The sequence below is a fragment of the Schistocerca cancellata genome, chromosome 7 (genome assembly GCF_023864275.1).
Source record: "Schistocerca cancellata isolate TAMUIC-IGC-003103 chromosome 7, iqSchCanc2.1, whole genome shotgun sequence".
Lineage (NCBI taxonomy): Eukaryota > Metazoa > Arthropoda > Insecta > Orthoptera > Acrididae > Schistocerca > Schistocerca cancellata.
This window is the reverse complement of record NC_064632.1, coordinates 294,392,419-294,420,023: the sequence shown is the minus strand read 5'-3', so window position 1 is coordinate 294,420,023 and position 27,605 is coordinate 294,392,419. Positions and strand designations below refer to the sequence as shown.

Genomic DNA, 27,605 nt, shown 5'->3' with positions numbered 1-27,605 from the left:
AGCGCTTTTGTTTGGTAAGTCTCATCATCTTTCTTTTTAAATATATTGTAGTTAGGCAGAAAAAGTTCAGTTTATGATTGTACAGTAAAAATTTTAAATGGGTGGGGGGAATTTCAATCTGAAACTGTGGAGGACCTCGGAAGCCCGATATTAACAGAATTATACTTAGTTAAAACATGGAGTGTGACACTGTTTTCATGCTTTATACAAATACTACATTACTAATAATTCCAGAAGAAAAAGCTCATCTGCTTTCCACCAGGAATAACAACTGGTGTTAACATAATCACAAAAACTGAAATTTAAAGACGTTGCAGTTATTACTACCTTTATGTCAAATATTCTGTCAATTTTAAGTTTTATTTGACTACGTGATATAGCGCCCAGCTAAGCTAAATTTCTTCACAAAAGCACTTGCGGCCAAACTAAAACAGTGGTGGAAAGCTATCTCATAGCACCGCATGTTTGCTTGGGCCAATACCAATTTTCTACCAACTTTATACTTTGTCCAGCAAAACTGTACAGCTGTCAAGTCTTATTCTATTCTCCTCCCACCTCCTTTTTTTTTATTGGTCTATAGCAAAATGTTTCAATGGAAGTGATACTATAGGGCTGGTATACCACATTTGAGTCACCTGATGTTAATCAATTAATTCCTTTTCCAAATATTCTGTCCACTTTGCCGAAGTGAGTAACCAACTGACAAGTACACAAATTTCAATTAGAATGCTTAGCTTGGAAACTTTAATGAGGACATTTCTAAGGAAGAAAACTGGCAGTCTGCAAAAAGTAAATACATACTCCAAGATACTTTCAGGAAAAATTGAAATAATGGGATTTATATCACTTACCTGCAGCCCGTATCCTGAGCCAGGATTATCATAGAGATAAATGGGCAATTTCTCTATTGATTCGAGAACGGCAACCAACTTGTGCACCAGGACAGACACTGAATTCACACCTGAATCTTTGTCCTAATAATAAAAGAGGAACATATGAAACCGTTTCAATTAATTTCAACAAAAATATTATATTATTCAAATGTAATCAATTACAGTCATGTTTTTTCCCCCCTAGATCCTAATGCTGAAATTAGAAAGCCTTGAAAATAAACAATAAAAATAAACTTCCATCTCAGAGGAGAAGTGTGAAAACTCACTTTTGCAACAAAAATTATAGTCAACAAAATTTTTAATGTTTCAAAACACATTAGCTGCTCAATAATTATTATTATTATTTTCCTTGGTGCATTACAGGGAAAGTCACTAGGAGCAAAACTAAAGTTTTAAGGACAAGATAAAATCTGATCCACTTTAAAACTATTACCCTATTATCCACACCATAAGAAACCATGCTTTTTTTTCTATTTTTTCATCAAAAGGAAAGGCTCATGGACTAATCTGTTGTTTCCAGACTTGTAGCTAAACACACAATTTTTAATAAGACTGAAGTAGCAAGCTTATTTACCCATAAATGGTAGCAGTAATCATCGTAACACTATGAATATTAACATTTTTATTCTAATTCTTCACCATCAGGTGATAACCTGAGGGGAAAGGGGCAAAAATGAAACAGTTGTGCTCAGAATACAGTAAATACAGTAGAGCATCAATCATCTGAATAATGATCAAATGACACACAAGTTAACCGAAAGTGTTCCAGACAGCAAATTTAACATTGCGTACGCACCTTGAAGTTCTGCTGGCATTGGACTGGCTCCACTCTGGGCTGGCCAATCTGGCATTTTACCACTTCCTGCCAACCAATACACTGATAGTAACTTAGCAATTTTCAAAATTCGAAGAATGCAATCAGGCAAATATTGAAGACTGGCTTGAGTGCAATAGTGTTGAACCCGACTATCAAGTACTGGCTGATGAGGAAATAACTGTCAGTGTCATCGACGACAGACACCTGTCGGTTTCATCGATGACAGACACCCTACAGTTGTGTTGGTGCATATATCTCTATAGCAATGCCTCAGTATTGTCACAGTGCTGTAGACGGCTACTGTTTCTGCCTCCAGCTGTTAGCATTTCACAGTTGAAAGCTGGCAACAGTGCTACAAGCTGTCAGGGATCTACTTACACTGTCTCGACTAAAGGAGAACAACTGTGCTGTGAACAGTCCATCCAGTGGGGATGCCTTGAGACAGCTGTGAACTGGTTTCACAAGAAGAAAAACCCGATGCTGTTCTGTTGCTGTCTTTGGAACATTAGCGAGATTTAGCAGTATAAAAGTGTCTCAGCTCTGAAACAAATACGTATTAAACTGGTGCCCTCTTTTTAATGGTCATCTGCAATTTTCAAACCATTTATGCAGTGTTCAAAAATGGCTCTGAGCACTATGGGACTTAACTTCTGCGGTCATCAGTCCCCTAGAACTTAGAACTACTTAAACCTAAATAACCTAAGGACAACACACATCCATGCCCTTGGCAGGATTCGAACCTGTGACCATAGCGTTTATGCGGTGTTATTTGTAAGATGTGTTATACAAAACATATATGTACAGGTTTGTGTTAAATTCAGTGTTTGTTTCAAATTTCTATGAATACTAGTTTAGTATGTTTTTGTAAATGATCGATAACCTGAAAAATCCGATTCTTTTACATAACCAATGCTGTACAGTACTCCTGTCAGTGGGAAGAGGAATCAAGCAATGTAGGAAATAGACAAACTCTGACGTTAGCAATGCTGGAAAGAGAAAAAATAATGAAAGGCAGTGATGAAAATGGAAGGGAGAGAGAGAAAAAAATGGCTTGGAGCAAGAAGTGCGGGCACAAAATAAGAAGAGCATGCCAACAGTGAATCATTTACAAACTGACTACACATCACAATGAAACCTTTCTCTTGTATCTTATACTTTCGCGGTATTAAATATATTGGAGCACACATTAATAAAGGTTTTGCTTTGTTCTCATCTTATTTTCATTATGTGATGTCAAATGTCCGTGAGGTGGTGTATTAATGAGAAATCAATGATAGCTCCATCTTAACTAATTCCAAACTCTCCATAACAAAACAATATAGGGTGAATCAGGCTATGCTTTGACGACTGGCATGTATCTTAATGCATATGTACCTGAAAACACCGTTTAAAAACTCTGATACGCTGCTTCTGCAGGCGTGCTGTGGTGCGCGAGTGCTGGCCCTGATCCCAGTAACTCGTAGCTAAAAGTTGCAATAGCGCCTGAACAAGGCCCGATGAGTGCAACTCGTAGGCTGACACCAGACCTTCTTCCTGCAGAAGAGCTGTCAGTTCACCCAGAGCGGAACGGAGATTATCACGCCACGCATCGCCACCACGCATGTGCTGTAATTTGAAAGAAAGGCAATAATTACAGAACAACACACTGAAACAGAAAACTACAAAGAAGGAAAAGCACTAACTCTGGTGGAGCTTTATAAGCACAAATAAATAACCAGAAATTCTGAGTAGCTTAGGCTTTTTTCTCATACATGTAAAACATATGCATGTGCACTCACCCTGCAACTACTGTTTATGAGTGGTTGTCTATCACATCAGAGATGTTAAGACACACGAGCCAAAGAGAGGGTACGGAAGTACTGAGAAGTAAAAGAAAGGTTGCTCTCATTGCCCTTTCACAGTTTCTCTATCATCATCCTCAGACAATTACCTCGTCACTATGGAAACTACATCAAGCACAGCAATGACCTTTCCACAATGGAAAACAACCTATCCTAACATAATTGACATCAACTATATCTTCTGCTTTCTTATCTTCCACAATAATCACAATCCGACACATAATTATTTCTTGTTTGAAGGTGAAGTTCCCAAACAAATTCTATAAACTGCTTTTATGCCTGACAACATTTTCTCCAATACTTCCTCACCTCCTACTGCCCTACATGTCTTCCCTGTTCTCAACGAGCAAAAATACACCCCCATCAGCTACATGGGCAACTGTCGAACAGTGTGTGTGTGTGTGTGTGTGTGTGTGTGTGCGCGCGCGCGCGCGCGCGCGCGCGCTTGTTTTTTGTTTGTTGTACCTACTATGTTAGTTGTGACACTGTAAAATACAGAAATATAGGATGCAAAATATACAGTGAAACCCCACTTTTACACTTTTCAAGCAACTTCAAAAAAATGGTGTAAAATGCGGGCAAATGTAAACTGTGGGAAATAACTTCAAATCTAAGCTGTAAAAGTTATTTATAGGATATCCCTCGCATTTTCGCACTTTATGTATGACATATGTACATAACAGGCATCAAAAGACTTGTCAGGGACTTGTTTATTATCTAATAAAAACTGCTGATGTAACTGATAGCTCTCGGAAGTAGGAATGTTTGACTCCATTTCATATGTCATAATCAATGTTTTTGAAAGCTTGCAGATGTCATTCATTATTTAAATAATGAAATACTGCAGTATTTATTTATTTATTTCATGCTTAGCACGACAGCACAACACTATTCGATAATTTTTTCTCATTGTCAAATGCAAATACGTACACAAGTATTTTGTGTGGTGTTTGAATATATGTTATTCTGCTTCTCGTGCACTGTACTCATCTTTCTGAGGTGGTCAGGTACTGTGCATACTTGGTTACATAGAAAACCACACACATGCAGATTATCACTCACATTGTTTGCTTGTGTAACATCACAAAAAATACCTACGTAAATACTGCACTTGACAAATTCTCGAAACGAGTTTTGCACAGCAGAAAAAAATATGTAACCGGTGCTGTGTTTAAACTAAAAACATTTGAGCAATGCAAACTGAATGACGGTGTCAACTAGCGCTACAATTGGCCAAACACCAAAACACGCTAAATATGGTTCAACACAATCACAACAATCACCAAACTGTGTTTGCACAGTGGAGACAGTTAAGAAATGGTTGCGATTGATCACGATATCTTCATTCAAACAAACAGAGTTACTCCTATCAGCCACCACACCAAGTAGAGCTTGGCAGCAGCAGGAGATGCAGCACGAATTGTTCCAACTTTTACATGGTTACCAGTTGAAATCCGCTAAGTAGAGTGCCCTGGTGTCAAGAAACTTAACCACGTTATATTTGTTAACACTACTGGATGGCCAGCATCATGCCAGCACAATTTTTTCTCCATGAAATTTTTTTTTTGTAATGTGTAGATCGGGGAAAAAATTATAAATATGTTGAAGCAAAAACAGTTGCAAATGAACACTGTGGGAATAGGAAATTTGACGGTAACGATAAAAAATGTCGTAAACAGCAGGAAAATGTTAATTCCGGGAACGTAAAAGCACAGTGATACTGTATACAGAATGGTGACTGATCTAAAATTAGGTACATGGATAACCAAAGCATAAGCAGTTTTCATACACAAGGGAAGCATTAGCAATTTATTCTGCTTGTGAGGTTTCATTATTACACTCAATGTGGGCTTACCTGTTTCTGACATGCTAGCTCAATTTGAGCCACAATGTTCCCAAGCTTTGCAACTACTCCTCTGGGCTGTGCCTGAGCTGCCTTGAAATACTTGTCATAGATTTCTTGAGCTTGAACTTTCACCTGGAGGGAAAAAAAAACACTTGCTTAACAAAATTTATATATCACCCCCCACGCGCGCACGCGCGCGCACACACACGCACACACACACACACGCACACCCGCGCGCGCGCAATATCAACCACAAAGCGGATATGCAGCTACTGGAACTGCAGCAATTCATGATCTCCTTCCAGGCACTAGTACATAGTTCACAACCACACTGCACTGCACTGTATAAAATTTACCATCATCTATAGCAACAACACTGGTGTATCATATCTCTGCAACCAGCCACAATAACATAAATATCACAGCGTCTGATGCAGGTCATTTACACTATTCACTACTTGTATTTCTAAACAATCAGTGTTAATTCTATAAACTGAAGATAATATTACTTTCATTTTATGATATGCTAAATGCAATACTAAAAATTAATAGTAATTTACTCACAAAACCATGTTATGAAGTATTGGCTGCAAAACCACATACAAATTCTCAAGCGAATTTAGTTTTGATTAGATATTTTTTTGTGGGCAGTAAAAGAGTGGGAACTGAAAACATATTTTGCACAAAAGAATGACTGCAGCCAACTGTTAACTATGCCCAAACAGGTCTCTGAAGGTCCAAAGGTACTGACCGACACAGTATCAGTAATTACAGTATTAACATACCTTCTGCTTCATAGCTTCCATCTTTGATCGTAGCCGTTTTCCTCGCTTTCCTGTCCACCCTGCAGCGAATTCTGGACCAAGTGAAGTTTCAGCAGTGAATGAATGTTTCGTACCACGATTTGATTCAAAAATAAAACCGGGTAGATCTTCACGTAAGATAGTTGTTTGCTGTAACAATTAAAAAAACACACACTTCACATGAAAAATATACTCTAATTGAAATAAATATTTACATATGATATTCACAAATACTCTGTTTTATATTAAATCCTCAATACTGAAGTGATAAAAAATAACTTCATAATAGTGTATATACAACTGCTAGCTCTTTGGCCAACCTAAGAAGAAATGGATTACTAACATTTGTATCTTTATTAAACATAAACACATTCCTGTTCAAAGCTTCATGTTTGTGAAAGTATTAATGTTAAATTGCTTTTCCACTATTTTCTATTCTCACAGTACTCATACAAGTGGATTATTTTCTGACACTTTGCCCTTGACCATATATTTTGAAGTTTCTGGGACCAATGTGAGAGGCAGGGTTTGTGACTGATGTACGATTATAATGAGAAAGACTTCTTTTTCAATGTTCCTCCAATTCCCTTCCACCGTTTCACCATCCAACCTTCAGAACATACACAACTTGTTATAAGTTTGCTCCCAGCTCCATGGACAAAAGACCTACTGTAAATTCATACTTAAGGCTTGCTCTATGTTTCACCTCTGCCACCTTCCACTCCAATCCTGTAGCGGTCACCTCTTAGGTTAGTCACCTTAACAAGTAGCACAAGTTATTGACTCCTATAAATTACAGTGGCAAATTAGGACCACCAACACAACACTGAGCAAATTGGAGTAAACAAAGGACCTCAAGGATTAAGCGATGCAGATTATGACAACATAAATACATACCTGCTGGCCATCAGAATTATGTATATGAAGCTCTCCCTCTTTTCGTGAGGACAATGCCCAGTTCCCTACTACTAGTCGAGCCGGCCCAGCATGCGTCAAAACTGGTTGGCTCGGGGTATTGGGCTTCACTTGGGATCGAGCACGCTGCAGTTTCTCAAGAAATTCCCCTCGATTCTCTGTGAACACAAGAGATAATTATGATCTAATTATTCTCTCTCTTTAACATTCCAGAAGCATAGTAGTTTCTATGTGCCATGTGTGTGTGTGGGGGGGGGGGAGGGGGGCACCTGTGCTTTGTAGGTGGTCATCTCTATTAAGCTGTCAAGCAAATTTGTTTTTTTCATGGTCTTCAAAATTTGTGGTTGAATCATGGAGATTTTTTGAGTGGTAAGTGGGCTTTCAAATAACTCTCTTAATTAATTTCTCACCTACCGATGAGAATCATAACAAAGCTTTCATGCATCTCACTCCTGAGTCTTCCTATATGAGAGATTCCTAACAATGTATACCTCACTTAATTGAAATCTGAAATACTTAATAGTTCCCGCCAAAAATGAGACTGACAAAGGATGCAAATATCTTTTTACATACTTTATGTAGGCTTTCATAATTGAAGTAGTGAATACTGAACTACCACTACTTCGTTTCTCGTTGTTCAGCAATTTTCTTCCACTTTCTTATTCACTGTGTTCTAGTCCTTAATTTTTATTCATTCTCTCTTATGACTCAGTCTTTCCAAATCAATGCTGTTTCTTTTCAGATTATCATGTATCTAAACTAATTTCTCCTTCAAGTTTCTCCATACGTACACGGTCCTGTGTTTAGCTACTCAACTACAATTTCAAACTTCATATCCAGTAAATTCCTGTCCTGAATAATGCTGAAACTGTAACATTGTTGCTATACTGAAGACATACTGCAGCAATGTTGCTATACTGAAGACATACTGCAACAATGTTACATTTTCAGCATACTTCCTTTAGCCTTCAATGATTATCACATGGAGCAGAGTTTTAAATAAATGTGAGTGCGCAACGCTTAAAAGCATATAAAATGGGCCTATGGAAACTACAGCCGTAATTTTTCCCGAGGGCATGAGCTTTACTGTATGGTTAAATGATGATGGCGTCCTCTTGGGTAAAATATTCCGGAGGTAAAATAGTCCCCCATTCGGATCTCCGGGCGGGGACTACTCAAGAGGATGTCGTTATCAGGAGAAAGAAAACTGGCGTTCTGCGGATCGGAGCGTGAAATGTCAGAACCCTTAATCGGGCAGGTAGGTGAGGAAACTTAAAAAGGAAAATGGATAAGTTAAAGTTAGATATAGTCGGAATTAGTGAAGTTCGATGGCAGGAGGAACAAGACTTTTGGTCAGGTGAATACAGGGTTATAAATACAAAATCAAATATGGGTAATGCAGGAGTAGCTTTAATAATGAATAGGAAAATTGAAGTACGGGTAAGCTACTACAAACAGCATAGTGAACGCATTATTGTGGCCAAGATAGATACGAAGCCCACACCTACTACAGTAGTACAAGTTTATATGACAACTAGCTCTGCAGATGATGAAGGAACTGATGAAATGTATGATGAGATAAAAGAAATTATTCAGATAGTGAAGGGAGACGAAAATTTAATAGTCATGGGTGACTGGAATGCGAGAGTAGGAAAAGGGAGAGAAGGAAACACAGTAGGTGAATATGGATTGGCGGAAAGAAATGAAAGAGGAAGCCGTCTGGTAGAATTTTGCATAGAGCATAACTTAATCATAGCTAACACTTGGTTCAAGATTCATAAAAGAAGGTTGTACACATGGAAGAACCCTGGAGATACTAAAAGGTTTCAGATAGATTATATAATGGTAAGACAGAGATTTAGGAACCAGGTTTTAAATTTTAAGACATTTCCAGGGGCAGATGTGGACTCTGACCACAATCTATTGGCTATGAACTGTAGATTAAAACTGCAGAAACTGCAAAAAGCTGGGAATTTAAGGAGATGGCACCTGGATAAACTGAAAGAACCAGAGGTTGTACAAAGTTTCAGGGAAAGCATAAGCAAACAATTGTCACAAATGGGGGAAAGAAATACAGTAGAAGAAGAATGGGTAGCTCTGAGGGATGAAGTAGTGAAGGCAGCAGAGGATCAAGTAGGTAAAAAGACAAGGGCTAGTAGAAATCCTTGGGTAACAGAAGTAATATTGAATGTAATTGATGAAAGGAGAAAATATAAAAATGCAGTAAATGAAGCAGGCAAAGAGGAATACAAACGTCTCAAAAATGAGATCAACAGGAAGTGCAAAATGGCTAAGCAGGCATGGCTAGAGGACAAATGTAAGGATGTAGAGGCTTATCTGACTAGGGGTAAGATAGATACTGCCTACAAGGAAATTAAAGAGACCTTTGGAGAAAAGAGAGCCACTTGTAAGAATATCAAGTGCTCAGATGGAAACCCAGTTCTAAGCAAAGAAGGGAAAGCAGAAAGGTGGAAGGAATATATAGAGGGTCAATACAAGGGCGACGTACTTGAGGACAATATTCTGGAAATGGGAGAGAATGTAGATGAAGACGAAATGGGAGATACAATACTGCGTGAAGAGTTTGACAGAGCACTGAAAGACCTGAGTCGAAACAAGGCCACGGGAGTCGACAACATTCCATTAGAACTACTGATGGCCTTGGGAGAGCCAGTCCTGACAAAACTCTACCATCTGGTGAGCAAGATGTATGAAACAGGCAAAATACCCTCAGACCTCAAGAAGAATATAATAATTCCAATCCCAAAGAAAGCAGGTGTTGACAGATGTGAAAATTACGGAACCATCAGTTTAATAAGTCACAGCTGCAAAATACCAACGCGAATTCTTTACAGACGAATGGAAAAACTAGTAGAAGCCGACCTCGGGGAAGATCAGTTTGGATTCCGTAGAAATGTTGGAACACGTGAGGCAATACTGACCTTACGACTTATCTTAGAAGAAAGATTAAGGAAAGGCAAACATACGTTTCTAGCATTTGTAGACTTAGAGAAAGCTTTTGACAATGTTGACTGGAATACTCTCTTTCAAATTCTGAAGGTGGCAGGGTAAAATACAGGGAGCGAAAGGCTATTTACAATTTGTACAGAAAGCAGATGGCAGTTATAAGAGTCGAGGGACATGAAAGGGAAGCAGCAGTTGGGAAGGGAGTGAGACAGGGTTGTAGCCTATCCCCGATGTTATTCAATCTGTGTATTGACCAAGCAGAAAAGAAAACAAAACAAAAATTCGGAGTAGGAATTAAAATCCATGGAGAATAAATAAAAACTTTGAGGTTCGCCGATGACATTGTAATTCTGTCAGAGACAGCAAAGGACTTGGAAGAGCAGTTGAATGGAATGGACAGTGTCTTGAAAGGAGGATGTAAGGTGAACATCTACAAAAGCAAGACGGGGATAATGGAATGTAGTCGAATTAAGTCGGGTGATGGTGAGGGAATTAGATTAGGAAATGAGACACTTAAAGTAGTAAAGGAGTTTTGCTATTTGGGGAGCAAAATAACTGATGATGCTTGAAGTAGAGAGGATATAAAATGTAGACTGGCAATGGCAAGGAAAGCGTTTCTGAAGAAGGGAAATTTGTTAACATCGAGTATAGATTTAAGTGTCAGGAAGTTGTTTCCGAAAGTATTTGTATGGAGTGTAGCCATGTATGGAAGTGAAAGATGGACGATAAATAGTTTAGACAAGAAGAGAATACAAGCTTTTGAAATGTGGTGCTACAGAAGAATGTTGAAGATTAGATGGGTAGATCACATAACTAATGAGGAGGTATTGAATAGAATTGGGGAGAAGAGGAGTTTGTGGCACAACTTGACAAGAAGAAGGGACCGGTTGGTAGGACATGTTCTGAGGCATCAAGGGATCACAAATTTAGCATTGGAGGGCAGTGTGGAGGGTAAAAATCATAGAGGCAGACCAAGAGATGAAAACACTAAGCAGATTCAGAAGGACGTAGGTTGCAGTAAGTACTGGGAGATGAAGATTTTTTTTTTTTTGTGGTTTTAGGGCGCACAACATCAATGGTCATTAGCGCCCTGACTACTCTAAGAATGCACCGCGAGGCACAAGTTGACAACAACAACTAAAAGGGAAAACACGATAAAAGACAGACTGACAGGCATAGGATTAAAAAACAGCATCATCAAATGTCCTTAGCGAGGTTTGTCAAATTGATAAAACGAAGAACACAAGCAGCTGCTCGTGGGTCATCCGCTAAAATGGCATCGAAAGTATTTGGCAGGTTAAGATCTAGGCGCAGTGTGTTAAGATCGGGACAGGACATTAAAATGTGTCTAACCGTCAGCAAGTGCCCACATGGGCAGAACGGTGCCGGCGCAGCCGTCAGCAGATGGCGATGGCTGAACCGGCAGTGTCCAATTCTTAACCGGGCTAAAACGACCTCCTCCCGCCGAGAAGGGCGTGAGGACGACGTCCAAGCCACGGGAAGAGGTTTTAAGGCCCGAAGCTTGTTGTCGGTAAGTGCAGCCCAATCGGCATGCCACAGCGATAAAATGCGCCGACAAATGACCCTGCTAAAATCGGACGAAGGGACACAACAAGAAGCTGTCCGAGGCTGGAGGACCGCAGCCTTGGCCGCGGCATCTGCAGCTTCGTTCCCAGGGATACAGACATGGCCAGGAACCCACATAAAGCTAACCAGAGAACCGACGTCCACCAGCTGCTGAAGAGAGCGTTGGATCCGGTGTACAAAAGGGTGAACCGGGTACGGATCACTGAGGCTCTGGATGGCGCTTAGGGAATCTGAGCAGATGACATAAGCAGAATGTCGGTGGCGGCAGATGTAAAGAACAGCCTGGTAGAGGGCAAATAGCTCAGCTGTGAAGACCGAACAATGGCCGTGGAGCCGGTATTTGAAACTTTGTGCCCCGACAATAAAGGAACACCCGACCCCGTCATTGGTCTTAGAGCCATCTGTATAAATGAAAGTCATGTTGATGAACTTCGAACTAAGTTCCAAAAAATGGGAGTGGTAGACCGAACCGGGGGTGACCTCTTTTGGGAGCGAGCTGAGGTCAAGGTGAACGCGGACCTGAGCCTGGAGCCAAGGTGGCGTGTGGCTCTCGCCCACTCGAAAGGTTGCAGGGAGTGAAAAATTAAGGTGTTGAAGGAGGTGACGAAAGCGAACTCCAGGGGGTAGCAGGGCAGAGACATACAACCCGTATTGGTGGTCAAGAGAGTCGTCAAAAAAAGGAACAATAAGACGGATGGTCGGGCATTGACAGTAGCCGACAGGCATACCGACAAAGCAGTATATCGCGCGGGTAGGTGAGTGGCAATTCGCCAGCGTCAGCATGAAGACTCTCTACGGAATATTCCAGTGAATAAGTGCGATCGTAAGAAAAGGAAGATGAAGGAAGGGGTCACCTCGAAGGCCGCTGAGGGCCTGGCTTCGAGCGTGCACTGCCGCCGCTATCAGTAGGCGGACAGTCATCGTCCATTGGGTCTATAGGTTCATTGGCCATCTCGGGAGGATGGCCGGGAGGGGGAGCTTCCTCCGCCGGTGAACGGCCAGATGTACGGCTACCAGCGGTGCGGCCAGGCGAAACGGATGACGGCCTGGGGCGGCAACCGCTGGGTGGCGCAGGAGAAGAAATGCGCCGTGGCGGAGAAGGAGAACTGTGCTTCCTATGAGCCTTTTTGGAAGGACGTTTGGTGGAAGTACTGGTCGAAGGCTGGGAGGTCGAGGTACATAGGAAGTCTGCACGGGATGGATCCTTCTTGAAGGCCCGTGCATCTGACTTCGGGGTCTTCGTCTTAGCAGAAGCTGATGAAGGGGCTGGTGTCTGTGGGGTGATGGGAGGAAGAGGAGACGTCGACCGCGCGATCTTAGCACTGGCCGAACGGACGACCGTGGTGCTGAAGGTCAGATCGCATGTCTGGGTGGCTACCTCCCTGGTAGTCCGAGAAGAGGCAAGGACAGTACTGTATTTCCCCGCTGGGAGCAGCGCGGGCTTCCTACTAGCCCATAGCTTGCGAGCAGCCGAGGTGGACACTTTCTCTTTGACCCGAATTTCTTGGATACAGCGTTCTTCCTTATAGACAGGACAGTCGCGGGAGGATGGGGCATGGTCACCCTGACAGTTCACACAACGAGGAGACGGAGGTGGACAGTCACCCTCATGGGCGTCCCTGCCACAAGTGACACATTTAGCCGCATTGGAACAAGACTGACGAGTGTGATTAAAACGCTGACACTGGTAGCAGCGCGTAGGTGTCGGGACATAGGGGCGAACAGAAATAACCTCGTAGCCCGCCTTGATGCGCGATGGCAGCTTAACACTATCGAAGGTCAAGAAAAGTGTCCGGGTCGGTACAAGGTCATTGTTGACCTTTTTCATGACCCTATGGACAGCCGTCACGCCCTGCTCAGCGAGGAAAGATTGAATCTCCTCGTCAGTCAATCCGTCGAGGGAGCTAGTATAGACTACACCACGAGATGAATTCAAAGTTCGGTGGGCCTCCACCCGGACAGGGAACGTGTACAGGAGTGTGGCCCGAGGCAATTTTTGTGCCTGAAAGGCACTCTCAGTTTCTAGTAATAAGGTACCGTTACGCAACCTGGTACAAGATTTGACAGATCCGGCTATGGCATCTACGCCCTTCTGGATAACGAAAGGGTTGACAGAGGAAAAATCCTGTCCGTCCTCAGATCGAGAAACGACGTGGAACTGTGGGACAGGCGGTAGTACTTTTGTCACTGGTGGCTGGTCACGTTTCCGTTTTTGGGCAGAAGCCGAAAGCGATGGAGTAGAATCCATTGCGGAGGAATCCCCATGATTGCCAGCGTCTCCGATGGCGCGCTCCTTCCTTGTGGGGACCCTCTCAGAGGGCACTCCCGCCTTAGGTGAATGTTTACACCTCAGGTCACACCTCCCGAGAAACAGACGGAGGGACCAATCGGCATGGTCAGAAGGTATCAGCTCAGGCAATCACCCCTCCCCGGGCCTGGCCTTTACCAGGGGGTACGCACGTGCCTTACATGTCTACCCAGGGCGGGGACTTACGCGTTACCCCGTCACCGGCTACGCGTGCGAACGCGTGGGTCGGCCTTCAGGCACGCACAGGGAGGAAAGAAGAAGAGGAAAAAGAAGAGAGAGAGGGAGAAAGAGGACAGACTGTCTCAAACGCTGAGGCGGAGACCAGAGAAGGCAAGGAGAAGAAGGCAATGAGAAGGCAAGGAGAAGAAGGCAATGAGAAGGCAAGGAGAAGAAGGCAAGGAGAAGAAGGCAATGAGAAGGCAAGGAGAAGTCAAGGGAAAGAGTAAGGAAGACAGTGAGGTGGAGAAGAGCAAAGAAATGAACCAACAAAAGTAAGGAAGAAACGAAAAGTGAAAAACCAAAAAGACCACAATCATAGGTCGTGGAACCGTCCGTCTCCGGACGCAGGCGCTAACTACCCCCGTGAGGAGGATGGACTCCTTTTAGTCGCCTCTTACGACAGGCAGGAATACCTCGGGCCTATTCTAATCCCCGGACCCGCAGGGGGGTGGGAGATGAAGAAGCTTGCGCAGGATAGAGTAGCATGGAGAGCTGCATCAAACCAGTCTCAGGACTGACGACGACAACAGCAACAACAACAACAACAACAACAAAACTTCACCCAGTTGTACAAGAACTCTAAGCTGAAATCTATTTGATGGGCCTTTTTACATACACAACGCAGATAACAATATGTAAACACTGAAAAAACAACACATTACCACACCTATTACGATGTGGAAAAACTACTGGCATTCAAAACCACTTCCCGTCATCTCAGAATGGATAAAGTTACAGGTTGAGTATGGTTTCTAAGTGAATCTTATACCATTCTTTCTGAAAGTTAGGGGCAAGTTCAGATAACGATGACTAAAATGTATAGTGATTGTGCACACTTCTCTCCAAAGTAGACCACAAAGTCTCGATAATACTGGTATCTATTAACTGAGGAGGCCAGAGAAGATGTGACAATTCATCCTTGTGTTCACAAAACCAGTCCTGGATTATAAGAACTGTGTGGCCCTTGTGGTATCGATAGCTACGACGCTATGGCGTAAATACAAGTTCTTAAGTTGGCACTATGACAGACACCAACGACAGCGCACTCTAGCCAGAGCTGGAGAGCTCTACGAGCTTCGCTCCAGATTCTGCCCATTTGATCAAGAGCAGACGGCCGCGACACTTCGCACCTCATTGCAAAGTTATGTAACCATTTATTAACTTGTTTTTTGCCTATAGTAAATATCTATAAGTTGAAACGCAGTACCAACGTGTCTTACCTTTTCCTGCTCCTACTCACTTCCTACATTCGGCCAACCTTTCAGTTTTCAGGAGCAGACCCACACGCCGCCTTCGAGGCGGGATACAAAAGCCCTGTCATCTTGGAACACCGCATCACCATAGGCAAACAAACACTATATTGTGGGATGGCACATAATCCTTGGCAGTAACACGAGCTTGCAGCCATGAAATACCATGATAAGGCTGCCCAAATCACCACCGAATTGGCACAATGTCACACTCTTCAGACATAAATTATGCCAAAAGTTGGAAACAGTATCCCAGCAGACTAATCCGACCAAATGACTTTCTTCTATTGCTCCATAGTCCAGGTTTTAAGGTTTCAGCACCACAATTTCTAGTTTCAGGCATTTACATCACTAATGTGTGGTTTTAGGATTCCTTCAGCTCGCCCTGCACTTCCCTGCTTGTAGAGTTCCCTTAGCACTGTTTTAGTACTGACTAGGTTCGCCAGTGCAACTTACAGTTCTGCAATGACCTTCTCAGCTGCCATCCATTTTTCATCACAATTCTCTTCAATGACTATCACTGTCACTTAACACTCTTTCATACGCTTTGTGACTTAGTGGACAATGTTTTTCCACTTTCCCTGTATGGGGTACAACTCTTTGATATTGTGCTCTGGAAACACCAAATGCTTTAGCTATCTTGATTACAGATGCACCCACCAAACAAGCATTAACAATTTGTTCACTTTCAAAATTGCTTCTCCCAAGATAATGCTCTTACAACTATACAGAACACTGCGAAGGTGCCATTTTTGGTCAAATACAACAGTGCACTCAACAGGTTTGGCTAGTATCTGCATTTATGTTCAAGTAAAATTTACAACAGAAAGAGTTTGGATACCACCCACTTCCTAATAAAAACAGAAATAAGGAAATCAACTTCCTCAGAGTTATCTGGTAGACAAATTACTTAATAAAAAATATGACATGGATAACAAATAGTGTTCCATTGGGTTTCAACCTATCTCTGTAAGATATCACCCTATGCAACTTCCTTCAACACAATTTTACTGTGGTGTTCGTTTGGACTGGAAAAAAAAGGAGTTTTATGGAAAAGGTCCACTCACCAAATCATGAATAGTTACTGACAGAACAAAAAGAATGAATGAGCCTTCAACCTGATTCAAGGATCAGCAAGATGTGGGAGTACACAGCTTACCCTAACCCACATTTCTATATTTGTTCATAATGTTTCGACTCCATTAGTTGTCGTATGGTTAATATGCCCTTAAGCAGACACTAAAAAAACACCATCAAAACAGTGACAGACAGACAGAGTGGTACAAAACATTCTAATATTAGCTTCACAAAAAATCTGCCAAGGAAGTTACAGTACAAGAGATACGAATCTCGCTTTCTTGTGAGCAGACTGAGGAGAAATCCTTAAAATTGATCATTTCTGCAGCCTCCCAATAATATACAGACTTAGTTGAGTTTGATGAAATGTGTAAACTACCCAGACAAAATATATGCTCCCATCACGAGATGCTTAACAAAAGAGGCCAGACGCAAGTAGGGCTCTCACTATGAGGGTTCCGTACAAACTTAATTATGTACGTAGATAGTTCACCCAACCCTGGAATAGAGAATCTCTATGATTTTTCCCCTATTTAATGATTTTAGACCAACAGAAAATACTCTATAGTTTCTGATGAGTAACTTTGCAAGTAATAAACTATGTGATACAAATGGCCATATCTTCTGATTGCACTGACTTAAAAGCTTCAATCTTTACACCGGCAATGGACTGTATACCTCAGTACGTGACAAATTTGAACTTTATACATCTATCTGTTCCTGAGAAAAAGATTTTTAACAGGGATGGACAGACAGACAACATTTTTACCAACTGTGGTACAGAATCTTAAGAACGACATCTTTACTTTTCATTGTTGCACAACAGGCAAGAGAAAGCTACAGCGTATGAGACACAAATCTTCAAGAAGGACCTGTGCGTAAGCAAACACTTAAAACTGTGTTATATTAGGTTGGTGAGATAAATTTGGAAACACATTTTATCCCAACTGAAGTACTATATCTGTACCTATTATACCTGTACCCACAAACCATGTATGCTGTGTCATTTGGTGAAATTTGTGTGCACAGTTCTATTGCACTCCCTTCCAATTACATTTGCTGACAGTCCATGAAAAGAGTAAGTGAGTGTAAACACTCCTGTAAGGAAGATTTTTTTGCAGTTTTAATATCATGATAATTAGGCTCTTTCCTATGTCACCTTGCCATCACATTCCTTTGGTACAACTTTGTCTGAGTACCAGCTTGAACTTGGGGAGCATTAGAAGTGAAGCTATTTTTGTCAAGTGCATTGAGGATGAGGGATGGCAAAGTATGACCAAAACTGCATTATCAAATTTTGTGTGAAGCTGGAAAAGCCACTATTATACATTATGAACAGTTACAAAGAGCTCAAGGAAAACATTCCCTACCCAGGGCACAGGTGTAAGTTGCCACTTACCCTTTTAAGCAGATTGGTAAGAAGTGAGACAAGAAGCTCAAATGCAGAGAACTCTAACAAGACAACAATATAGAAGGAATTAAACGTGTAATGCGAACAGATTGGCAAATAACTGAGTAAGAGAATGATCAATGATGAGTAAAATTTGAACAGCTTCAGTGTCCTTCAGTTTTAATACTAGATCAGGACATGCACAAAAGATTGTTAAATAGAATTTCTTCAGTCGAAACAAAGTACAGTGAGCGAGATGTGGGTGTCTCGATATTCTGTACAACCTTCAGAGAGGCAGAATTCTTCGGTTGCATTATCACGTGTCACAAATCGTGGATTTTCAAATCTGACTTGGAGACAAAATGTCGAATTCTTAAGTGACACACCAGAAATTCTCCCTGTCCCGAGAAGGCAAGACCGAATACATTTTTTGACGACTACAGGACTGTGCACAGGGAATGTGTGCCTCCAGAACAAACTGTCAAACTTTTTATCAAAAAGTCTTTGAAAGATCCAAGAAAATGAGGGCACATGTGATCACACATGCTGTATGTATTTGGATGCTACACCACAAGACAATGTCGTATCATGTGACAGTCTCCGTCAACTTTTGGCAAGAAAAAGCATTCCTGAATTTTCTCAGACTCCCATTTGCCAGACCTTAGCCCTGTAAAACTTCTTATTCTTACCACACTTTAAAACCCCCTCGAAAAAGCATCACTTTGGTACTTTCGATAACATCCAGAAGAACTGTAACGAAAATAACTGCATTGAGAAGACTGTAAGCTGTGGGCTGAAAGTTATTTCAGCGGAAATCTTCCACCATTACTAAGAAGACTAAACACAATGCCTCTGCCACTGTGTAACAGCTGAAGGAGACTATTTTGAAGGGCACAACCCTAAAGTAGCAAGAAATTAATGACTACATGGAAAGACAAGAAATAAACACCAGCCTATGTTATCATAGAGATATCTGCAGTAAGAGCAAGATCTCCAGCGAGGAAAGATAAATACCTCTCGAGACTTATAATTCGTTAGTCACTTGAGATCATGTTTAACTGAATCTCAATTGACACATTCTGACAAAGTGGGTTAAGATTACATTAAATACAGATACGAGTTGCTAATAATACAAACCCAAGAAAAGAATATGGACAGATTCTTGTAAGCCTGCACACTGTTCTGCACTGCTACAGGAGAATTGATTATTAGTCATCCTGTACAGCAGTTGTAGCGCTCTTCTGGAAAAGGGGACTTCCTACGCCACAAGCACTACTTGCTTCACCGAACTTGTGTTTGTACAGTGGAGTTGTTTTAAGTTTACTATGGGAGTATTTATTTGCATTTATATGAGCTTTTATATAAAATATATTCCTATAAACAATGGCTGAAAAGTGCGTAATTTGTAAGTGTGGTGTTGTCCAAGACCTATGTAGTATTGGTGGGAAAGGGACTGTATTGGTAAATGTGATATCTTGCTGCTGTCTGTCACTGACAGCATGTGGTAAAATAGTCGTCTTTGACAACGTGTTCTAAAGCCACATAACTGTGATGTATTTATTGGTGAATTAACGAATGACCAGAAAGTTACTGCGCTTCTCTCACCGTAACAACATAAATCACTTCCATTTAGGAATTGCTGGCAATTTTAGAGTGGGCTACACTTAGTGTAATGACAATAACTTCCGTGGTATATCTTGCAATGTGGGAGTGAATATGTGTGATGGAATGAGAGTGATTAAGTTCATATCTAGAACAGTTATCTGCTGTAATGTATTGTTTGTCTAATGTTTAAATACTGAAGTTCCATAATCCTATGTGACCTATTTCTGTTCAGAAAAAGCCAATTTAAGCCTCTGGGCCTCTTCAGTGCTGGAAGAGCTGAGGCTGGGGTGATGCATTCAATACCATCACGCTGTGAAAAGTATTCTAGTCATTGACAGTGCAGACAGTGAAATCAACATTGCCGAATACATATGTACAGCAGGTTATACTTGGAGCAAGCTATTCAGTGTAGTACACAGTTAGCAGCTCCAGTTGTTGAGCTTATTTATGTAACAGCTCATTTAGCAATTTCAGATAAATACTCCCTTAATGAACTAAAAATAAGTCCACTATACGAACACGAGCTCAGTGAAGTTAGTTTGCCTACTCACATGAGAGACCTGCACAGAAAATGCTGGGGAGGTGCAGACAGTCTGTAAACTGAAAAGCAATCGGCACTCTTTGTGGGAGAAGTAGCCTTGCCAGGAACAATGTTACAGCTGCCATACAGGATGACTACAAATCAATTTCCCTCTAGCAATGTAGAACAGTGCGCAGACATTTTCACAGATTCTGTCCGCACGTGTTTCTTGCATTAATATTTTCGTAATTCATACCTGTATTCCATGTAGCGCTAACACACTTTACGGAGAATAAACACCTCCCGACATGGCTGCATACTGTGTCAGTGATTTGTGATTTCTAAAGCAAGCTGTGGGAGGATCAGTATAACTTTGTGAGGCACTGCGAAGTTGATTTTTGTGAATGGGTGGTACAGAGAAATGGAAAACTGCCTGGTCGCTCTTCACTTTGTAGACCTATGGAAGAGGGAAGTGTACAACTAAAATCTGGCCATCTACCTTCCCTGCCTTTCCTTCCTGTATTACCCCCAGAACAAAACTTATCCATTAATATGGTTCTATTGTATTTAGATGTGACACAAACATTTTACATTTGTTCTTCTTATTTAACAATACACATTAATTTTATACCACTGAAACACTATTTTTAATAATATACGATTTTGCCATCCCCTGCAATATGCAAACTATCAGTCCAGGAGAAAAAATGAAAAGGAGCTTTTTTGTAGTAAATTTAATGCAGTTCAATTTTGTACTGCAAAACATTTTCACTAGAAGCCAATGTTAGGAGATGGCCAAGAAACACAGTGTCCTTTAATCACCCCCTCCCCTCCCCTCCCACTCTCATGGTCAGGATTTTTACAATGTTGTTCATTACACTCCCCCTACCAATGCACAAAAGTTTGCGAGTATATGATGTTTTCCCCCTAGTTTTCCATCACTGACTGGACTACATTAATACCTCACTGATCTGATGATGCTCTAGGTAAGGCATACCATTTCATGCACTAAGCTGGGAGCAGTTCATACCCTACATATACACTCCTGGAAATTGAAATAAGAACACCGTGAATTCATTGTCCCAGGAAGGGGAAACTTTATTGACACATTCCTGGGGTCAGATACATCACATGATCACACTGACAGAACCACAGGCACATAGACACAGGCAACAGAGCATGCACAATGTCGGCACTAGTACAGTGTATATCCACCTTTCGCGGCAATGCAGGCTGCTATTCTCCCATGGAGACGATCGTAGAGATGCTGGATGTAGTCCTGTGGAACGGCTTGCCATGCCATTTCCACCTGGCGCCTCAGTTGGACCAGCGTTCGTGCTGGACGTGCAGACCGCGTGAGACGACGCTTCATCCAGTCCCAAACATGCTCAATGGGGGACAGATCCGGAGATCTTGCTGGCCAGGGTAGTTGACTTACACCTTCTAGAGCACGTTGGGTGGCACGGGATACATGCGGACGTGCATTGTCCTGTTGGAACAGCAAGTTCCCTTGCCGGTCTAGGAATGGTAGAACGATGGGTTCGATGACGGTTTGGATGTACCGTGCACTATTCAGTGTCCCCTCGACGATCACCAGTGGTGTACGGCCAGTGTAGGAGATCGCTCCCCACACCATGATGCCGGGTGTCGGCCCTGTGTGCCTCGGTCGTATGCAGTCCTGATTGTGGCGCTCACCTGCACGGCGCCAAACACGCATACGACCATCATTGGCACCAAGGCAGAAGCGACTCTCATTGCTGAAGACGACACGTCTCCATTCGTCCCTCCATTCACGCCTGTCGCGACACCACTGGAGGCGGGCTGCACGATGTTGGGGCGTGAGCGGAAGACGGCCTAACGGTGTGCGGGACCGTAGCCCAGCTTCATGGAGACGGTTGCGAATGGTTCTCGCCGATACCCCAGGAGCAACAGTGTCCCTAATTTGCTGGGAAGTGGCGGTGCGGTCCCCTACGGCACTGCGTAGGATCCTACGGTCTTGGCGTGCATCCGTGCGTCGCTGCGGTCCGGTCCCAGGTCGACGGGCACGTGAACCTTCCGCCGACCACTGGCGACAACATCGATGTACTGTGGAGATCTCACGCCCCACGTGTTGAGCAATTCGGCGGTACGTTCACCCGGCCTCCCGCATGCCCACTACACGCCCTCGCTCAAAGTCTGTCAACTGCACATACGGTTCACGCCCACGCTGTCGCGGCATGCTACCAGTGTTGAAGACTGCGATGGAGCTCCGTATGCCACGGCAAACTGGCTGACACTGACGGCGGCGGTGCACAAATGCTGCGCAGCTAGCGCCATTCGACGGCCAACACCGCGGTTCCTGGTGTGTCCGCTGTGCCGTGCGTGTGATCATTGCTTGTACAGCCCTCTCGCAGTGTCCGGAGCAAGTATGGTGGGTCTGACACACCGGTGTCAATGTGTTCTTTTTTCCATTTCCAGGAGTGTACATCTACACATATACTCCAGAAGCCCCCCCACCCCTGCTTTCCTGTTCTATTCACGAATGGCCTGCCAGAATAATAAGCATAGGTAAAGTTTCGTATGAATTCTGGCTAATTTATTCACTGTCTCTAAGTGCGTTGCCCAAAAACTCCTGTCAAAACTTTACTGGTGTATTGAAACAAAAAATGTTTATACTATTCTCAGTTATAATCAGAAGTACACAATATTTCATTATTATGAAATATATTATGTTTAAAATTCCAAATTAAAATTTATCTGTATTTAGTAATAAATGCTTTTTGGCATGGAGTACTACATTAATATATTGGCTGACAGTCCATACTGTGTTGACCCTAGCCCCCCAAAATGATTTAATTTGAAAACAAACCTGTGAAGTTGAAATGTGCAGTTTTCACCTGTTAAAACATATTTGAAGGAGAAATGTTTTTCACAACACGGATCAGAATTGGTAGATTCACACTCTGCAAACAAGCTGTGCGATATGAGAAGCAAGCTACCAGCCAGCAAGAGGAGAAGGCATCCACAAGCCTGCACAGCGAACAGCCACTGGATCACAGAGATTCATGGAATTCAAATCTTATTTAGTAGTAACCCACGGACTTGGTTGAGAAAACTTTTTCACAAATGTATCTCTATTGTGTCCTTAATAATCGAATTACTGCAGGAAGTGGTCTGAAATATTTGTACGATTTGCTGAAACCTACACAAATACACAGAAATGAGCAGTGGCTGGGAACTACACACTGGAACGAATCCAATTCAAGCTCACATTTGTACATTAACAGCTACACATCAAGATTTATTGTGGTATTCTGTGCCAGTAAGCATTCTATACTCAACATCAGTTAAATTCAACACCAAACTATAGTTTTGGTTTTTGAAAATATTACTACCATAATTCGTAAAGCCAGAAATTGTGTGTGAAATTTTACCAATATCAGCCAACTGTAAACCTGATGTTTATGGAAACAAAGATCCTCATTGCCTTTTCATTGCACATTAAGTCATCTAATGAGCAATATAAACACAATTAACACAAGCAACCTCCTCAAGCAAAAAAGAATATATTCCAGACACATTTTTTGCTGACACCTCCACTGCTATGACAAGTGGTCTGTTGGGTAAGAGGAATAAAAGGGGATACTACACTCCATCCCGGGAGGGGGGGGCAATGTTTTTTTCCAGAGAACTTGAGACAACTGAAAATAATGAACACCAAAGAATGCAGATTTCCACTTGAAACTTCCCAAGTCACATCCATGAGTTCTTTCAGTAACTTACCTTCTGTATAAGATGTGGCTCCAGAAGGGCAACACGAATTCGTCCCATTCACCTAAACCCCCCTTTCATAGAAAACCTTGCCAAATTTAAAGAGCCTTACCTTCAGTTGTGAGCGTTTCTGTGTTTCTTCCTTTCCCTGGGAGAAAGAAAGGGTATATTTAGTAACAGGAAACCGAGGAGGCTGTTAGAGAAAATATGAGAAGTAGAAAACCAAACAAACAGCTGCATGCAAGGTCTGATGTTAATTAAGCCACTAACACTCTCATGAATTTGATATGCAACTGTATATTGACATTCAACTATCTAGTCATAATGTTAAAACGCTCTTCATAGCATGAGACGGTTATAACTGTTTAACTGAAACAAGTAATATGAAAAAATATAAAGGGTTACAACATTACACTAACAGCTACCATATAAGGTTGTTTTTATCTGAAAAAATGTCCAACATTTAAATTCAACCGTAAGATAAGAACTATTATGTTATGTTGTATACAATTTTTAATACTTCTGTAAAATCACAAATTAAATCCATAACTTTTCAAACTAAAAAAATTTCTGCTCCCTGATGGCATAACTAAAAACAAGAAAAGTGAAAGAACAAATACCGCATAAAGAGCATACCACAGAAATAGCTCTGATGAGTCTGATGAGTAAACGTTTGCTCTTTACAAACAAGGATTCAATACAAACATATTTTGTACACCTCTCTCTCAGTTTTTAAATGTCTTAGTAGTTTTTCCTCAAATACAACTTTAATATTCAAGCCACCATGTAAAAAGGGGAACAACATCAATAAAACAACTGGGACATAGTGTATTTATTAATTTTCAAAGTACTTTCCCTGAAACACTACAAATAAGAAAGCAAGTGATGTGAATGGTGCGTTGCTAAATTGACTAGCACAAAAGGGTAATGAAAACGATGACTGTAATTATGAAACAGTATGCAGAGAGACATAATAGCTGTTTTAATTTTCAAATTAAAACTTTAATATGTATGGCAACAGGGAGCCTGGAAAAGATCCAGGACTGAGGTTATTTACAAATACAAAAGTCACTATCCTCTCCCGGTTGGTTCAGTAATTTCCCTTTCTTTCACCCAATTCAATTTTGTTTCATTTTATTTTTCTCGCTAGTTCACATATTCCTCATACTTCACCAATTCTTCCTGTACATTCTGTGGCTTTTGCTTAACATTTCAAACAAAAGCAGAAAATCTGGAAATTGGCCAGTATCACAAATTGTGTCGTGCAGATCGCAGGCAAGCCTGTATTATGTTAGCACCAAACTTCTCTATACAGGACAACTGAAGTAACTTCAAGGACTGTCAGTTTAAGAGTTCATAAATATGTGTGGAGTCAGAGAAGAAAATTGAGGAGCCCAGGCATCATGTTTGTCCGTTGCAGGTTGTCAAATCTTGCCTACTATCATTCATTTTCTTTTCACTCTGTTTTGCAGAATCTCCCTTGAGCTAGGTGGTCTTTTTGTCTTCTCCTTAATACACAAATAATCGCAGACTCTCTTTCCCTTTATTCTGTCAAACAAACAGAAGATTTTGGAAGCTAGAATTTCTGTCTTTCTTATTTCATGTTCATTTCTGTTGCCGCATGCTAATTATAATGCTATAATACTGTCATCCGACAGTTACTCCATATCACAGAAATTAATATGAGGTTTACTACAAATATTTCTCCTTGCAATTTCGATGTTATTTCTCTCTATTCATTTTCAGTACTTCATTTTCTCTTTCCATCATGCTTACATAGAATGTGACACTTCCATGTTTAATGAATTTAGATGATGTTTGCACACAATAAGCTATCTGCCTAACCTAACCCCTAGCATATTATAAATACTTCGTGATATCTCTGCAAGTAAGTAGCGATGTACCTCCCCCTCCTGGAAGTGGCTGTTTAGCATGTACGGCTATCCGTGCAGGTGTGAGCAAAATGAAATGGCCCAGAAAATATTTGAAAGACATGTGGAATTGAGCCTTGTTAATGCCCATCTTATAAAATGCTGGAAACTGATCTCTAGGGACCAATCAGTTACTTTCACATGTTTGCACACTTCCAGCACGCTCTATCATTACATTTGAGTGAGTGAGAGGAGCAGACATGATTAGTGACCATTTGAATGTAACACAAATGGAGCTCACAATAAAAATAGCACTTATTCATTGTCGAGTATTAGGCAAAGCGTATATCATGGAAAATACGTGTGAAACTGTTTGTGCACGAGCTGAAGACTTAAAGCGTATTGGTAAAATTTCTAGTAAAATATGCAATGCAAAACTTAGTGGAAATGCAGTGCAAAATGGGCTCTGAAGTGAATAAAAAACTATCTGAAAAATAGTTTGAATGCCAGAATACATTGCCCGATTTAATAAAAGTCTGGAATGAAGTCACTATCTCTGCAATAAGATATTAAGAGACTGCTTATCAAAAAGGACCCGTATCCTTAGAAATTTACTGTTCTGCACAAGCTGAAGTACCCGCACAAACTTTCATGTGTTGCGTTCTGCTGCTAGTTTCCAAGTGAAGCAGAATCACTGCTTTTAGATCCTTAGTTTTTCATTTCTTCAGACGAGGCCTGGTTCAACCTTTCAGGATATAGAAGACCCGCCATAATGCATCAGAAAATCCAAGCCAGAACTTTGAAGAACCACTGCATAATCTCAGGATTGGTGATTGGTGCACAAAGGCTGTTGACTGCAATGTAAAATGATTCTTTCACCAAGAAACTTTTTAAGTCGTATATGGATCATCCCACAAAAAATAAATGACTGAATGGATATTTTCAGTAAGATGGAGCAACAGTACACTTTGCATTGACAATCTTGCCATGAGTACATGTGTTTGGTGAGGAGAGGATACTCAGCATAGGTGGTGCAATCTCCTAGGCAACACTGATCACCTACTTTCTCTTCTGATGAATTGTACCTATGATTTTTGAAGGGTCAGGTGTACTCAAATAATTGTGACACTGCGGAAGAGGTACAGCAGAACATTGACAACACTACTGCTACTATACCTCAGGCAGAGCTGCTGCATGGGTTTCTCAATTTGAAAAATCAGGCCCAGCACTGCATCAATGTCAACTGTGGAGATTTCCAGCATTTTCTGTGATTTTCATTAACAAGGACCAATTCCACATCAATTTTATTGTAAATATTTTCTAGGCCAGTTTTATTTCGCATGTTATGTATATTACAAACAGCCTCAGATATCCATACAACAACGGCTGATAAATTAACTGGAATATTTTTTTCTGCCATAGGTGCAAGATGAGTCTTATGAACATTACTGGTTTTTGACTAAAGTTCATCTTCGGATAAGTGAAGAATATAGAAAAAGCTAAGATAACCCACTGGTTGCCTAGAAACATACAAATGGTACGTAGTAATAGAATTTTATTCATGACACAGGTTATCCTTCACAAGCCATTATAAACAGATACTGAGGATGAATTTATTGTCATGGTATCTACTGCTTCTTTGGCTCCTGTGCACCATATTCATATCATTTTAGATCCGGACTGGAGCAGCAAGTAACTGGTGAAGTATGCACCAACCTACAATAAATGTAGCACATCAAAAATTATGAAAAGGACACATTGCTACTCACCGTAAAGGCGACGTGGACCTGCAGACATGCTCAATGAAAAGACTGCTACACACTGACCCTTTGGCCACAGGCTTCTTCAGAAATGAAATGAAAACACACACGCACACACACGCACGCACGCGCGCACACGCTCACACGTGCACAGGTACAACTCACACACACATGACCACTATCTCT

General features: G+C 41.4%; 1 protein-coding gene across 6 annotated transcripts in view; it reads right to left on the bottom strand.

The window, feature by feature from the left end:
* LOC126091990 (E3 ubiquitin-protein ligase HECTD1) overlaps positions 1-27,605 on the bottom strand; it is a 349,712-nt gene that overhangs the window by 202,294 nt on the left and 119,813 nt on the right. For 5 of the 6 annotated variants that reach the window (XM_049907362.1, XM_049907358.1, XM_049907357.1 and 2 more), the window contains exons 16-21: positions 23,901-23,936; positions 7,098-7,273; positions 6,183-6,350; positions 5,407-5,529; positions 3,085-3,315; positions 852-974 (exon numbers count right to left, since the gene is read on the bottom strand). In XM_049907362.1, the coding sequence (XP_049763319.1) occupies positions 852-974; positions 3,085-3,315; positions 5,407-5,529; positions 6,183-6,350; positions 7,098-7,273; positions 23,901-23,936 (857 nt within the window). The remainder of the gene's footprint in view (positions 1-851; positions 975-3,084; positions 3,316-5,406; positions 5,530-6,182; positions 6,351-7,097; positions 7,274-23,900; positions 23,937-27,605) is intronic. The other variant, XM_049907360.1, reaches the window with a different exon arrangement.